This window comes from Corylus avellana, chromosome 8 (assembly GCF_965113065.1).
Source record: "Corylus avellana chromosome 8, dhCorAvel1.hap1.2, whole genome shotgun sequence".
In the NCBI taxonomy this organism is placed as follows: domain Eukaryota; kingdom Viridiplantae; phylum Streptophyta; class Magnoliopsida; order Fagales; family Betulaceae; genus Corylus; species Corylus avellana.
Window position 1 is genome coordinate 17,724,911 of NC_142497.1, and position 15,101 is coordinate 17,740,011.

Below are 15,101 nucleotides of genomic sequence, written 5' to 3' on the forward strand. Positions count from 1 at the left end.
AGAGACAGTTATAAGGGATATTATAGCGTGTTGAAGGATTAAGGGATATTAAAATATTTGTGATTAGACAAATTAGTTTTACTCATTTAATGTGATTTTGTGGTAAAAAGTGGAGAGCAAAATTTTGGGTCCCAATGACAAATAATCTTTCTTTATAAGCTTGAAAAACGGTTTGAATTTGGCTTATATACTATAAAATAAATAAATAATAAAATAAAATAAACTATAAGAAATTTTTTGTAATATTTTCAATAGTCTAGATTTAATTTTAGTATTTATTTTTAATATAAAAATGAAATTAAATTTGGACCATTGCAAAAATTACACAAAATCTCTTGTAGAATTCATTGTTTAATCAGTAAGGGGTTGGGCTATTACTATTGGAATTCCCTGTACAAAGGTGCCGGAATTGCTAAGAGCCTAGGATCCTAATTTGGGCTACTGCGGTTCCTTGTCATTAAAAGAAAGAACAAAAAGAAAATGAGTCCATGGTTGGCATTTCGTTAACAAAATGGGCCATCTGGGCTTGGGCTCACTTTCAGTTTCGGGCCAAACGGGGCATTCTCGGCGTAAAAGAGGCCGGTCCATTTGATTTTTTGTTTTCAAACTAGCGTACAAACTCTGCAAGTCTGCAACGACAACTGCAGCACATCTTCTCTTTCGTCTCAGTTCTCACCTCCCACCTGATTTCACCGCCACCGGCTGACCCTACCGCCGCCGCCTCCCAGCCCACTCCACGCCGCCCACGAAAGAAGACGCTGCCCAGCCAGAAAGCCCCGCCGACGCCGTTCACCCCACTGTTGCTGCTCCACTACCAGTAAGTTCTTGCGTTTATTCTCCCTCTCTACTCTCTCTCTCTTTAGAAATGGGGAAATCGTTTTGGGACTTCTGGGTTCCTGAGAAAATCATGTGGGATTTCTTGGTTCCTCAACCTGCAACCTCAAACTTTTGTGGGATTTCTTGATTTCTCTCCCCTGCGTATCACGACTCCTTGCTCTCATGACATTTTCGCACTCTGTTTGGCATATATACATAGTTGATGCCGTTGGGCGGCGGCCGTAGAGTCAGCCGGTGGCGGTGAAATCAGGTGAGGTGAGAAGAAGAGAAAAAAGAGAAAAAGATGCGTTTAGTAGATTTGGATGTAATATGGTGGAGTGTTTGCTTTTTTTCTTCTTTTTTTTTTTTCTCCTTTAAGCTGAGATGTCAATCTCTCATTGGGTGCTACAACCTCATTGAAGTTATTCTCAAGTTTCTAAAGACAAGTTGGCGGCTTCTAAAAGAACCGGTGGTGGCATGTGGTTTGGAAAATTCAATTTAGGCTAATTATTTATGCAGATCATAACTGATCAAGAGAAGAAATCACATCACTCCTGATCTGAAAAGATCCTTTGGACTAGTAGACCTTTTGGAGGACAAGATTTTTGTTGATGGGGATGTGGAGATGAATTCAATATCCAGAACTAATTAACAAAATGTTTCTCAAGTAGAAGTGTCTTATGATTGAAAAATGGTTTGAAGGATCCTAAAATTTCGAATTTTTTAGTACTTAAAAGACTGTTGCGACTCGTATCTTTGATTTATGTTTGAGAGGAACATGTTTGTTCTATATTATATAAGATTTTTAGAAATTTCCCATTCAAACCTGTAGAAATCATGTAACATGTAAAGCACAATATACATAGGTAAAAAGTAGTAGTTTCTTGTAGGAAGAATGAAGATCTTACTGGACTTGTTATGATCTTTGGATATATGTGGTTAGATTCAGTTTGCGGGTGCAAAATGTGGAGGGAGAGGAATGCTCTAAAGGAAAAATAATTTCTAAGGGAAGAGGAATGGATTACCATAAGAATATGCCTTCCAACTACCCTAAGAATAAAGAAATAATAAAAAAGAGTATTTAAATCAAGTAGAGAAAGATTTAGAGAGCTTAATGTGGGGCGTTTTTAGGAAGTGGCTTGCTTAATGTGGGTTTTAGTTAAGATTTAGCTAAAGAATAGCTAATTCACTAGGAGTTATAAGCAAAAAATTTGCATATTTTTTCGTCAGCAACTGTAAAACGACCCTGTTTCATTGTGCTTTTGCTTCGCTTCTCAGTCTCTTCAGGTTGCAACGGTGAAATTTCTTCTTCTTCTTCTTATTATTATGATTATTAATTGAAGTAGTATTCTCAAACTCATATAATGTTCTTTGAAATTTCGAATATGAGAGTTATTTCGGATTTGTTGTTGTAGCATGTACTTGCAACTTGTGGGGATTTGCACTACGTATGTCCACTGTTTGATCAAATGCCACTGAGGAATGTTGCTTTACGGAGTCCATTCTTTTAGCTTAGGAATGTATAAGAGCACTAAATACAGTATACCAAGGCCATTATTGTTCAAAAATCTGTTAGCATAGTCGGTGAAAATGTTTCATTTTAGCATGCCCATTTGTTCCAAAATGTGCTTAAAGCTTTTCCTTATACGCACCCATGCACACCCATATATATATATATATATATTGGTAAAAAGGCCTTCTTGTGTTATGTGGTCGTTGAATGAGCAAAAGCTTCACACTTTTTGCCATTACTAGTATTATTATTTTGGAAAGCTCCAAAGTGTAAGTTGTTTTAGCCATAACTGAGAGAGCATGGAGTCTAAACTTTTGTAAGTTTAATATTTTTGCAGGATTAAATGGAGCCAAGATGGAAAGGAAAGGGCTTAAAAGCTAAAGCTCTTGCAGAGCCCATGTCAAAGATAGTGTCACAGCTTCAGTCTTCTCTAATTCAATCAGATGCTCATGGACTTCTCGCTGGCTGCAGTGTACTTATAGAAGTTGAATCAGAACAAACTGATCTTCTCAATCGTGCGTGCTTTGGAGGACGTATTATTACAGCTGAAAAGGATAAGGATTTGTTTCAGCTGGGTTTAGAAGAAGCCTTTTACCTATGCTATTCGTTGAAGTGCCTCAAGATTGGAGGTGATGATAATTGTTCAAAGAATGATGTAGAGCTATGGCAGTGCATGATATCCAAAAAACCAACTTTCCCTGATTTCTACAAGGCTTATTCTCATCTTCGAATGAAAAATTGGGTTGTGAAATCGGGTTCTAATTATGGTGTGGACTTCGTTGCCTACCGTCACCATCCATCTCTGGTCCATTCTGAATATGCTGTGCTTGTTTTGTCAGAAGGAGAGGGCGAAATAAATCGCCGATTGAGGTTGTGGTCTGATCTCCATTGCACAACTCGAGTTAGTCGAGGTGTTGTGAAGACGCTTTTAGTTCTTAAGATCAATACAAATGGTAATGGTGCTGCTTCTCCATCATATTTGGAGAAATACACTGTTGTAGAGCGCACAGTCACAAGATGGCATCCAGAACAATGCCGTGAAGATCATATGATAGTTGAAAAGAGAACCAAGTAAGTTTAGTTTCCAAACTAGATGGACATAATAATTTCATATTTTCAACTCATAAAATGGATCTTCTTCTCGTTTTATAGTATTTGGAATTAATCTTACTCCTAATATATTGATGCAGGAAACTAGAAACTCCTGGAAAAGCGAGTTTAAAGCCAAAATTTATTCAAAACCATGATGTAAAATTGAAGCAGGGCCTAGTTGGAACCATTCGGAATCTTAGTCTAGTTAGGATTAGTCTATTTTTTGTGTCTATTTCCGTAATAGTAAGCTGTTGCCTGATGGATTTGTTTTAATTAGATTTTCTCGAGTTAAATTTATTGAAATGGGTTGCACCAAGGCCCCTGAGTTGTATTTATCCTTGCTCACTAGTGGAAGTTCCTGGCTCTCCCCTTATCCCTGAGTTGCTATTTATCCTCATTAAATGTTTTTTTCTCTTTCTTTTTTCCGCTTGGTGTTGCATTCTTCATTTTATTTTCAAGTTATGTTAAGCTTTGATTTGGAAGGAATTACATAAGCTGAAATGCAACATCTGAATTGTGAGAGATGTCATTAAGGTGGTTGGTTCTGGAGTGTCTGAAAATTTTAAGGGAAGCATTTGTCAAATGAATAGGGTGTTAAGGAATGTAAGATATACATTTGTCAAGTTTTTTTTTTTTTTTTTTCCTATGGAAATTTAGGTTCAAGATGTAGGCTACACCTTTCTCAGTTATGTCTAGGAAACATAGGAAGTGGGATTTGCCATGGGGACAAAGTTTACAAGTAACAGAAGCTCCATGCTACAAAGGACACCTTTTCTTTCAGGGAAGCATACTTCCTTTTTATCAAAATAATAAGTTACTTGCTGTACCTTTCAAGCAAATAAATAGGTCAATGCAGAGGAATACTTTGAAGAAAGAGTTGATGAGAGAACTCGAAAGGAATAGGATCCTCTCCATTTCATTTCATACGGAGAATATTTATTTTATAATCAGGATTTAAAGTCTGTATATTTAACGGTGATGTACACGATGTTATATTATTTAATTTTTTTTTAATAGACATGCCAACATTAATATTATGTACACTGTTAGATGCACTAACTTTAAATCGTGACTATAAAATATAAAGTGATGCGCTTGCACCCAAACAAGCTTGCTCTTGGTGGATTTATGGGGACAAGTATCTTCTCTCTCAGTGCTACAATTGAGAAACTCTCATTTAAGAATGTGTTATATTGTTTTTATTTTCAAAAATAAAATTACAGGAAATTGCATTTGAATGTATAATTCATCTAATGAAAGTTCATGGGCATGATTTTGGTGTCACGTGAATAAAGCATTGGGCTGTTTTTGTTATTTCATTCCAAAACATGCACATAAAGAAAGGACAAAGTTTTCTTCCAAAATGGGCTAGATGAATTTTTTTCAACATAGTCTATAAAAGTAATATGTATCCTTTGAACATGTGAGATACACATGTTTTTTTAATAGTAGGAACAAAGTTGAAATAAATTTTATTAAAAAAACATGTGCATTTTACATGTTATTAAAAAAATGGACACATGTCACTTTTATAAATTAAGTTGAAAAAAATTCTTCCAACCCAGCTTGAAGGAAAACTGTCTAGAAAGAAATCATGTTATCTTAAATCTGAGTCCTCATCTGGCTTGTTTTTCTTCGTAGCAATGTTAATACGTAACTTCAACTGGGTATCCATTGATAATTGATGAGTTGAATTTTAATTATCCCTCTTTCTCTCTCTCTTCCTTTTACTTTTCCTTTTCCTTTTCTTTCCTTTTACTTCATGAATTTTGTATGCACTATCTCATCTTTTCATGTAGGAAAAAATGTAATTCAATTAGAGCTCATTATCCCTTGATGATCTCTTAGAATCGATAATTTTTTATACGATTTGCGAATCCAACACGAACTCAACATAAAATTAAAAAGTTAGGGTTGAAAAGTCTGACCCGTTTCATTAAATTGGTCAAGTTAAAATTAATTTATATAATTTTGTTTTCATGTCCGACACAACCCAAACCCTCGACAATTTTTTATATAACCTGTAAAAACCTGACACGAATCCAATACAAAATTCGAAGGTTTAAAGTTGACGGATTCAACTCGTTTAATTAAATAAGTCAGGTTAAAATTAACCTTACAAAATATAGTCTTATACTCATGCATTTGCATAACTCGAATCCGGCACGCGAACACAAATTGTTACCCCTATGATCTACATCACATAATTATCAATTTATCACAACAAAGTGTTTAAATTGTCTCAATGTTGATCTTTGTCATGAAGAGCCAATCTGGAATGGTTTTCTACTTGAGTAATGTAACTGTTAACCATGATATTTACAAAACCAAAACCATAGCATGCAAATAAAACCCTTTCCCTCCACCAGATACTAGCAATATTTCTCTCTTTTAAAGTGATAGAAGAGTGACTGAAATAAGAAAACACCATAAGATTAAAAGCATATACAACCAAACTTTCACCTAAACAAGCAAGCCCTTAAATGAATACCAAAATCTGAAAAGACATCCTTCCTTGACAAAGTTAAAACTGGATCATACTAGGTTGTGACTTTGTCATCCTCGTCTCGCCGTAGGGCTCGTCGTTATCGATCCGGCGATTATTTCTAAACGCCGCACAGGCAACAACATAAGCGATTACCAGGATGATCAAAACAACGATGTTAATCACCGAGACCTTCCTCCAACTCTTCTTGAGGCTGGCCAGGACACCGGCTTTGCAGGAGTCGCAGGAGTAGCAAAGCTGCTGTTGATCATTGCTCCACTTGGCGCAGTCAAGGTTGCTCGTCGCAGCTTGTCCGGACCATGTCGTCTCATTTATATAGGAATAGCCACACTCTGTGGGGGGCTTACAGCAACCAGACTATGCAAACACCAAACAGCATTTTTGTCATTTCAATAATATCATATGAAAAAGTATTTATGAAAATTGCTTTTGTTTAAATGAGAACAAGTTTAAAGAATGCTACCAAAAGCAACTTAAACATCAATCCATGCAATTACTTTGATGATAGAAATCCTCCATTGAAAAAGAAGAATAGAGGAAGGGGACTGAGTCGCCCCCATGGAATACGTCGAAGTTTCACCACCATAAAAAAAGAGGAAGAACCAGAGTCACGCCTCAAACAAAATCTGTTTAATTATTCATCGAATAAACTCACCGGATAAATCTAAAAACCTCGTTAATTAATAAAACTACAGACTCGATTAGCTCGTCTCGTTCCGCATCAGGCCGTCAAAAGGGCTATGATGAGATTTAGACATGAACCAACAAAAGTGTCCCCTATGCTTTCATCAGTCATCACATAATAGAACAACTTTATATTTAGGGGGAGGGGGGGGTGAAATGATGTTCCAACTTCCAAAATCTATCTCAGTATTTTATGGGCCCTAAACAAGCAACCAAACAAAAGAGGGAAAAGGATATTCCACCTAAAAAGTGAAACCATTTGTATAAAGCAGCACCGAGGCTAAGCCAACCCAACACTGCCAAACAGGACCTTAAGAGAGAACATTCTGGGGTTCTAAAAAGAGAGGGAATATTTTTTTCTCTGCCTTTTGGCTAAAACATAAATAGAGAAAACGACAACCGCTGGGTAATATTTGCTTATGTTAAATATGTCGCTACAGCCAATAGCCAAAGAGTCCAACGACAACGTTTTTTGGCTTTTCTTTTATCACAGACCCTGTAATAAATGTTCTCTTGCAAACATCATTCTCAGATAAGAAGTACAGTTTCCAGTGGCTGAGATGAGACATATATAATTATTGGGTTTAGATATTTCTCATTGAGGCAAACGCCAGCCTGTGGCCCAGCAATACTATAGTACTATTGTCACTATGCAAAATATCTATTAATATATGCAGCAAGGTTTTTTATATGATGTTTTAGGTTGTTTGGATAGCAAGAAAAGAGAAGAGAAAAAAAATATATGGTCATCGAAAATCATGCAGTTGCAACAAGGTGCTGTGATGGTGGGATTCCATCGTTTTGAGAAATTATATGGGGTTGGGTGGGGGTCAAACCCCCACGTGCTTTGCTTTTCTAAGGGAGATCTATAGCTTAAACCAGATCTACCTCTAATGAAGAGTAATCTCTTTCCTTCAACTTCACCCAATGTGTTTTTGTTCAAATATTCTATTCATCCAAAAAGAAAAAGCCCTTTTCCTTCAACTTTAACCTTAAATAGCCCTTTTCCTTCAGCTTTAACCTTAAATATCTATCATAAAAAATAAATAAATAAAAAATAAAAACCTTAAATATCTATATGCTCAGAAGGCAAAATAATTTTATTTTATTTTATTTTTTTAAAAGGAACCCTTAAAAACCTATATAATTCCCTGTATGGACATGTGTGAAGAAAAAGTCATTTTCCTTCAACTTTAACCTTAAATATCTATCATAAAAAAATTAAAAATTAAAATAAAAATAAAAAAACCTTAAATATCTATATGCTCAGAAGGGTAAATTTTATAAAAATTAAAAATTACAAAAATAATAATAATTAAATAATTAAAAAAAAAAAAAAAAAAAAAAAAAAAAAAAAAACCCTTAAAAACCTATATATAATTTCTTGTGTGGATATGTGAGTAGAGAAAGCCATTTTCCTTCAACTTTAACATTGAATATTTATATCTATTGCTATGAGATGTTATTTTATTAGATGGGTTTGTATATAATTTAGTTTATAATAAATTTTTATCCAAAATGGTCCTTAAATTATTTTTTATAATTCATTATTGATTTAAATATTAATTTTAATTTTATAATAATTTACTAAATAACATTAATTGTCACCAAACAAAATAATAAAAAATAAAACCTCAAAAAATGTTACTCTTATAACTAAAATAAGATAACAGTAAAAATTAGCATTTTCTTTTACAAATTAATTTTTAATTTAACTTATCCTAATTGAAAATCAATGGAATAGCTGTTTTACTAAATAAAATTACTAAAAATGAAAAGAAAATAATTTGCATACCTCAATAGGGTTGAGCTTTCGATGATAAAACACGTCAGCAGATTCCGGCATACCGCCGACAGTCCTCCCCATCTTGCTGCAAGCCTTAGAGTCCCTTATACAAGAGCTGATCTTGGCCCAGTAGCTATCACCCGCTACGCGCTTCTCCAGCCAGCCGGAGTAGTCCTGCAGATAATAGTCCAAGTACCCCCGGTTCAGCTCCGACCGTCCAGACCCTTTGTCGGTGACCGCATAGGCAAAGATTATGAAACCTATGAGCGCGGCGATGACGAAGAACATGACGAATAGGTACACCCACAACAGAAAAGTGTTCCGGTAACACGCGCCGGCGAATCCCGCGAGGGACACGACCATGATGGCGACGCCGATGATAATCAACGGCCACTGCAGGAACTTGAGGCAGTCGGTGTTGTTTGCCCTGGTGCTCAGCCATATGCCGCCACCTAGGATTGGGATTGACATGAGGAAGGTCAAGAAGTTTAGTACTCCAATCAAGTGGTTGCTAGATCTCATCTTTTTTTACTCTCCGATCTGATTCTTCTTCTCTATTGGCTGGCTTAGTAGTTCTTACAAGTTACAGCGATGAAGTGTTTCAGAAGTACTAGGCGGTTGTTATATAGGCGGGGTTGCGTCGGGGGAAAAAGGAAACGAAAGTGTACTCGCTGTGAATGGACGACACGTGTCCGTTAATAAATCATTAAAGCATTATATGCATTTTGAATTTCCGTATATGAGTGAGTATCTCGGCAGATGCTTTAAAACCTCCGTATGTTTAGTTACTATCATGCAAAACCATGTCCGTGTCCCACTTCTTGTCTTCTTTTTATTTAAAATATATATATATATATATATATATATTCTTTTTATTAACTATTTATGGACAAGCACTAATCCACTATAAAATTCTTTTTATCTTCTCTCTTTTTGCTAGTCATTTTTAAAATATAATATAAAAAATATATAATAAAGTTCGTATTGCAAAATTAATAGATAAAGTAAAAAAATTATTTAAATGATATAGAGAAAAAATAAATAATTTGATGTAAAGTGTATTTAAAAAGCAGTTTTTGGTTAACTATTTTAAATATAAATATAAATAATTCATTGTGAATGCTATAATACTAATGTTAATGTAAGTCGGTGTTTGGCCCCGTGTTAATGTAAGTTGGTATAAGGCATGGTGTTTATGGACTCGGATCTCTCCATTTGAAAGTCCAATCGATGAAATGGAAATGAATTGTTTTATGGTCTAGATTTCATTATGTTATATCTTATGGTGTATGTGATGTTACATTATTTAAAAATTTTAAATGACGTGACAATATATACTATATTGACTATAAAATATTTCATTTCAATTTCACTTGAAATTGAGATGGAGTGGCCGGACAATCTCAAAGCCACCAATGATGATAGTTGACTATCCCAAAGTAGTCAATGGGCTCGCCAACCACCCTGAGCATTCTAAATAATTTATGAAACAAGATAGTTGACCACAAAAAATAAAAAAAAGCTCACAAAGCTTAGGGTGGTCGGACCACTCCCAAAGTAATTGATGAGTATCCAACTACTCTAAGGTTGTTTTGAGGTTATCTGTCACTCCTAAACGATTTACCGACCACTCTCAAATGGGTGTCCAACCACTCTACGGCTGTTTTGAGGTTGTTTGTCACTCCTAAACGATTTACCGACCTCTTTCTTTGTATTTTTTTTAAAAAAAAATTAAATTAAATGTCATGTAATTATCGTAGCCATTCATTATAAATGAACGGCAGAAGACAAGGTATTGCAACCGCAGGAATCATAGAATTGAAGAAATCCTGGTCCTGTGATGATGAGCTTTTGCTTACGTGAGCACTTGTGGGCCAGATAGTGATTGAGTGAAGGCACTCCAAAGAACAGTTGGATTTATATATATTTTTTAATGGGGAACAGCATCAGCTGCTTGCCCATGTGACTCATTAGCGTGTAGTGAGTAGATTGGGGTAGATTCCGAGATATTTCCTTCATTTTGACTTAATTTGACAGTGCATCAAGGAAGCATGGAGAAACCCTTTGCCCTTTCTGGAATTTATTCAACAGAGCCAGCGCATAAAAAAATGTGTCCTTATTAGGCTCGTTGTTGTACAATCTGACCTCATGCAGCCGCGTTGTATATTATTGAGGTTGGAATTTAAATAACTGAGTAGGAGCTGTACCCCCCATGACTCATTTTTATTATGGCTTGGGACTCAAGTAATCTGGTTGACTAGTAGAGGGGGCCAACTAATTTTGCTGAAAGGTACCGTAACGCATCTTAAGGATAAGGAAGGAATCATGACTCCATAATTATTTTATTATTATTATTATGTCATTGATTTTAAAGAAAAGTCCCGTAACCCTCTCAAACTACCACCCAATTAACAATGTTTCTTCCAAACTTTCAATTGTGACAATGTCTCCCCTAAACTACCAAAAATTGTCAATGTTCCCCCCAATGACAAGATTACCCTTAGTAAAATATAAACAAAAATACTAAAACTTCTAGAAAAAAACCTAAAACTAACCAAAAAAAAAAAATCCAAACTTGGCCAATTTTTTCTTTTTAAAAATCAATTTTATAAGAAAAAAATAAAAAAAATTCGATTTTCTTTTTATAAAAATTGAAAATTTTCGTTTTTTTATTTTATTTTTGTTTTATAATTTTATTTAAATAAAAATTTACGTTTAAAAAAATAAAATTTTCGTTTAATAAAATGAAATTTTTTGTTTTTTAAAACTAAATAAAAAAAATTGTTTTTTTTTTTAAATAAAAATTTCCGTTTAAAAAAAAATAAAAATTTTTGTTTAAAAAAATTGTTTTTTTTAAATATTATTTTTAAATTAAAATTTTTCGTTTTTAAAAAAGAATCAATTTTTTTTTTTAATTTATAGGGATATTTTTGTCTTATTGAGAAATCTATAGGGGCATTTTTGTCTTATTGCTAGCCTTGGGGGGGACATTGACAATGTTTTGGTAGTTTGAAGGGGACATTGTCACAATTGAAAGTTTGGGGAGGACATTGTCAATTAGGTGGTAATTTGAGGGGGGTATGTGGACTTTACCCTTGATTTTATGTTCACCCATCTATGAATTTAAAAAATGGTTAAATATTAAATATTCCTATGGGGTTTCACTGTTTTTTTTTTTTTTTTTCTAAGATTTGATTTTTATCACAGAAGATCCATGTGGTTTTGATAATAAATCAAGTTAGTCCTTTAGTTGACTTAACGGAATTCCACGCGAGCCACTTCCTAGGCTCCATGGGGTGATTCAGCCACTCTTAGTACCCACTGAAGGTGGTTTCGGCAAGGGGGCTCGGCCAACCCCTTGGAGCCAAGGAGGTGGCCAAATGGGGGTGGCCAATTTTTTTTTTCCTTTTCTTTTTGTTTTTTTTTTTAAAAATAAAATTAAATAGGTGTCATGTGTCAACACATGATTAGTCCACGTGGAATTCTGTTAAGTCAACTAACGGTCAACTGATAAAGGACTAACTTAGTCTATTATCAAAACCACAGGAACTTCCTATGATAAAAATCAAACCCTAGGGAGGAAAAAAATAAAATTGTGAAACCCCAGGTGGGTATTTAGTATTTAACCCTTTAAAAAAAAAAGTTGGTTATATTAAGAATGCGTTTGAGATTGTGATTTCATAAGAATAATATGCGTATTTAAAAAATATCGTAAAACGTAATACGTTTGACATTGCGATTTCTAAATCACTTAATCTAAAATAGAAAGAAGAAAAAAAATGTGATTTCTATAAATAGGCTAGAGGGTGCTTATTTGAAAAAATACGAATTAAAACCAAAATCACGATTTTACATAACAAATATTTGATAAAAAAAAAAATTATTTTTTAACATGTTTTACCAAAAGCTTTTGTGATTTTAAAAAGTAGCGATTTCAAAAATACAATTTTTAAAATCACACTTATTAAAACCACAATCCCAAACGGACCTTAAATATCGTTAGAATGTCAAGAGGCCCACTTACGCGTATGGGCTCATAGCCCTACAAGCTTCCTACCCCTTGGTAGGGACCCTAACGCAATCCATCAACATGAGTCTTAAAAATATGCGCTTCCCACCAAGGAGCCACTAATCAAAGGTGCCCTAGCCAAGGGAGGCCTAGCCAATGGGTCCTCATCTGAAGGTATTATGACCGATGGTATCGTAACCGACCGTCACCCTGACTAATGGAGTTAGGGGTGTTAACCCGATCTCGGTTCTCGATTTTTGGCCAAAACCGAGGATCGGAATCGGGGTACTCCAGTTCTTAGTTTTAGGCAACCAGAACCCGAGTCTCAGTTACCGGCCAGTTCCGATTTGTACCCGATCCGGTAACCAGTTTTTTAAGAAAATTATTTTTTTAAACCGGTTTAATATATATATATACCCAGTTCCGGTTTCCTGGTTATAACCGGGACCAGAACCGGGGTTCCCGTTTTTGGTTTTTTGTAACAAGAACTGGAACTGAGTCCTCAGTTTTCCAGTTTTCCGATTCCGATTCACTAGTAATTTTTAACACCCCTAGATTTAGTACACAGATGAGAAGCTGGCTATATAAGATCTACTTTGGATCTAGCATCCTAGAAGAAAAGAACTTGGCAATAATCTACCATCTTCCCAATCAAACTTTTGATCTTCGATATCTTCTACTTCTACATCTAGCCTACTTACCTTATTTGAGGCAACCCTATAAAAGGAGATAAAACACCTAAGTTGAAGAAGTTTATCACCAAGGATTTATATCCTGAACACATATATTTCACTTTTCTCTCTCTTAATCTTTTATCCGTTGTAGAAACCATCCCATTGACAAAGAAATAGGAGTGTTCCTCATTGTCATTCTCCAATTAGTTATCCGTGTTTTTTTTTTTTTTTTTGTCTTTGCAAGCATACATTAGTTAGATTAGAGTCAATGAGCTATACATTAGTTATGTGTTTATATGGGTCTCACTCAAGCAAGCTCATTCAGATAAACTACCACTACATTAAGTTATATAATAACTAAGCTACTTCATATATTTCAGGAGGTTATCTCTTAACCACTACTTGAGCGTGTCAATTGTCAACTACTTCATGAACGTGAAAAGACCATTATCTCTCAACCACCTTCCACTATCTCTTCACCACCAGATGAACATAAAACAAACTATATGGAAAATGATTACCTAAGACCCTATAAAACGAATGCAACGTATAGGTAAAGGAGATTGATGAATTCCTCTAAAAAAACTTTAAACTCGTTGCATATTCTCACTTCAACTAAGAATGCTAACTTAAAGCATTGGGGTTTTCTCGGTCTCCACAAAAAACTGTTCAAACAAAAAGTAAAGACAAAAAATTAGAAGAAAACCTTGTATAGAGGACTCCATTCTACATGAAATTTCTCCCTCTTCTGGTATCAGCTGTAGCAAGAAGTTCCAATTGATTCAGACAAACAATAGGAGGATAGAAAAGGAATAATTTTCCTTAAAACAAAAGATATTTCAAAACGGCCCGCTTCAATTACGCTTATCTGATTGAACCCAATCTTTTCCCACATTGTCAAGTCTTATCCGAAGACCAACCCTCAGAACTCTGTACCCGGACAATATGCCAATCTAATTGGCAAAGTTCATTCTTTTCCTTTATTTTTTCCAAAAATAAATAATAATAATTAAAACCTCTTTTTTAATATTATTAAACAATTTTTTTCATTATTTTTCATCTTAATAATATCATATCAATTAATTATTATTACTATTCCAAAAAAAAAAAAAAAAAACCTTCCCGAAACGGTTACTTACTAGTTACTACGTAACGGTTACTGTCGTTGGACACACGCGCGTGGAACATTGTAACTTCTCTGTTCCTTTGGCAACTCACACGTGTACCAAAAAGATTGGTGGCAGGAAAATCAAACCGTCCAGTGTGGGAACCCAGTTTAAAACAAATCCAATTAAAAGGCTTTGTCGGTGTTACATCACAATTGACAGATAAAGTATTATTATAATTGTTTTTTTTTTATGCGTATTTTTTTTTCTTTTAATTGTTTTTCGTCAAAAACAAAAAATTAAGGACAAAGTTCACTTAACCCCCTTAAACTATCACTTCAATGATAATTTACCCATCAAACTATTAATTACAACAATTTACCTCCCAAACTACTAAAACAATGACAATGTAACCCCCAATGCTAACAAAATAACGAAATTACCCCTATAAAATTTTCAATAAGACAAAAATACCCTTAAAATTTTGAAAAAATAAATAAATTTTAGTATTTTTGTTTTTATTTTAGTAAGAGTAATTTTATCATTTTGTTAAAATAGGGGGTACATTGTCATTATTTTGGTAGTTTAGAGGTAAATTGTCGCAATTGATAGATTGTCATTAAGGTCGTAGTTTGAAGAGATTAAGTGAACTTTACCCAAAAACTAATATATAGCTATCAAATAACAATTAAAATACGTTGTAGTATATAATTAATTGACTTAACATTCTGTTTAATTAATTTTTTGTGACCTTAACTTATAAAAAAAAAATGTTATTTTTACTTTTATTTTTTTTATAACTTCTTCAAATCAAACATTGAATTTGTAAAACTGATATTATTTGAAAGAAAGAGACATAAGACAAATAAGGAATAAATGAATAACATGTCTCAATTTCCAGATAAAACTTATTCA

General features: G+C 34.2%; 2 protein-coding genes across 2 annotated transcripts; one reads left to right on the forward strand and one right to left on the reverse strand.

Annotated features, from left to right (window-relative positions):
• Positions 1 to 641: 641 nt before the first annotated feature.
• On the forward strand, positions 642 to 3,846 carry SEN1 (splicing endonuclease 1). Its single transcript, XM_059574513.2, has 3 exons — positions 642 to 817; positions 2,667 to 3,400; positions 3,520 to 3,846. Exons 2-3 carry the CDS (start codon positions 2,673 to 2,675, stop codon positions 3,692 to 3,694), a joined length of 903 nt encoding a protein of 300 aa, XP_059430496.2. The 5' UTR covers positions 642 to 817; positions 2,667 to 2,672; the 3' UTR covers positions 3,695 to 3,846.
• A 1,836-nt stretch (positions 3,847 to 5,682) lies between these two features.
• Positions 5,683 to 8,996, reverse strand: LOC132163909 (tetraspanin-3). Its single transcript, XM_059574285.2, has 2 exons — positions 8,407 to 8,996; positions 5,683 to 6,284 (listed from the first exon to the last, which is right to left on the reverse strand). The coding sequence occupies exons 1-2, from the start codon at positions 8,917 to 8,919 to the stop codon at positions 5,946 to 5,948; spliced, it is 852 nt and encodes a 283-aa protein (XP_059430268.2). The 5' UTR covers positions 8,920 to 8,996; the 3' UTR covers positions 5,683 to 5,945.
• Between the last annotated feature and the right edge of the window lie 6,105 nt (positions 8,997 to 15,101).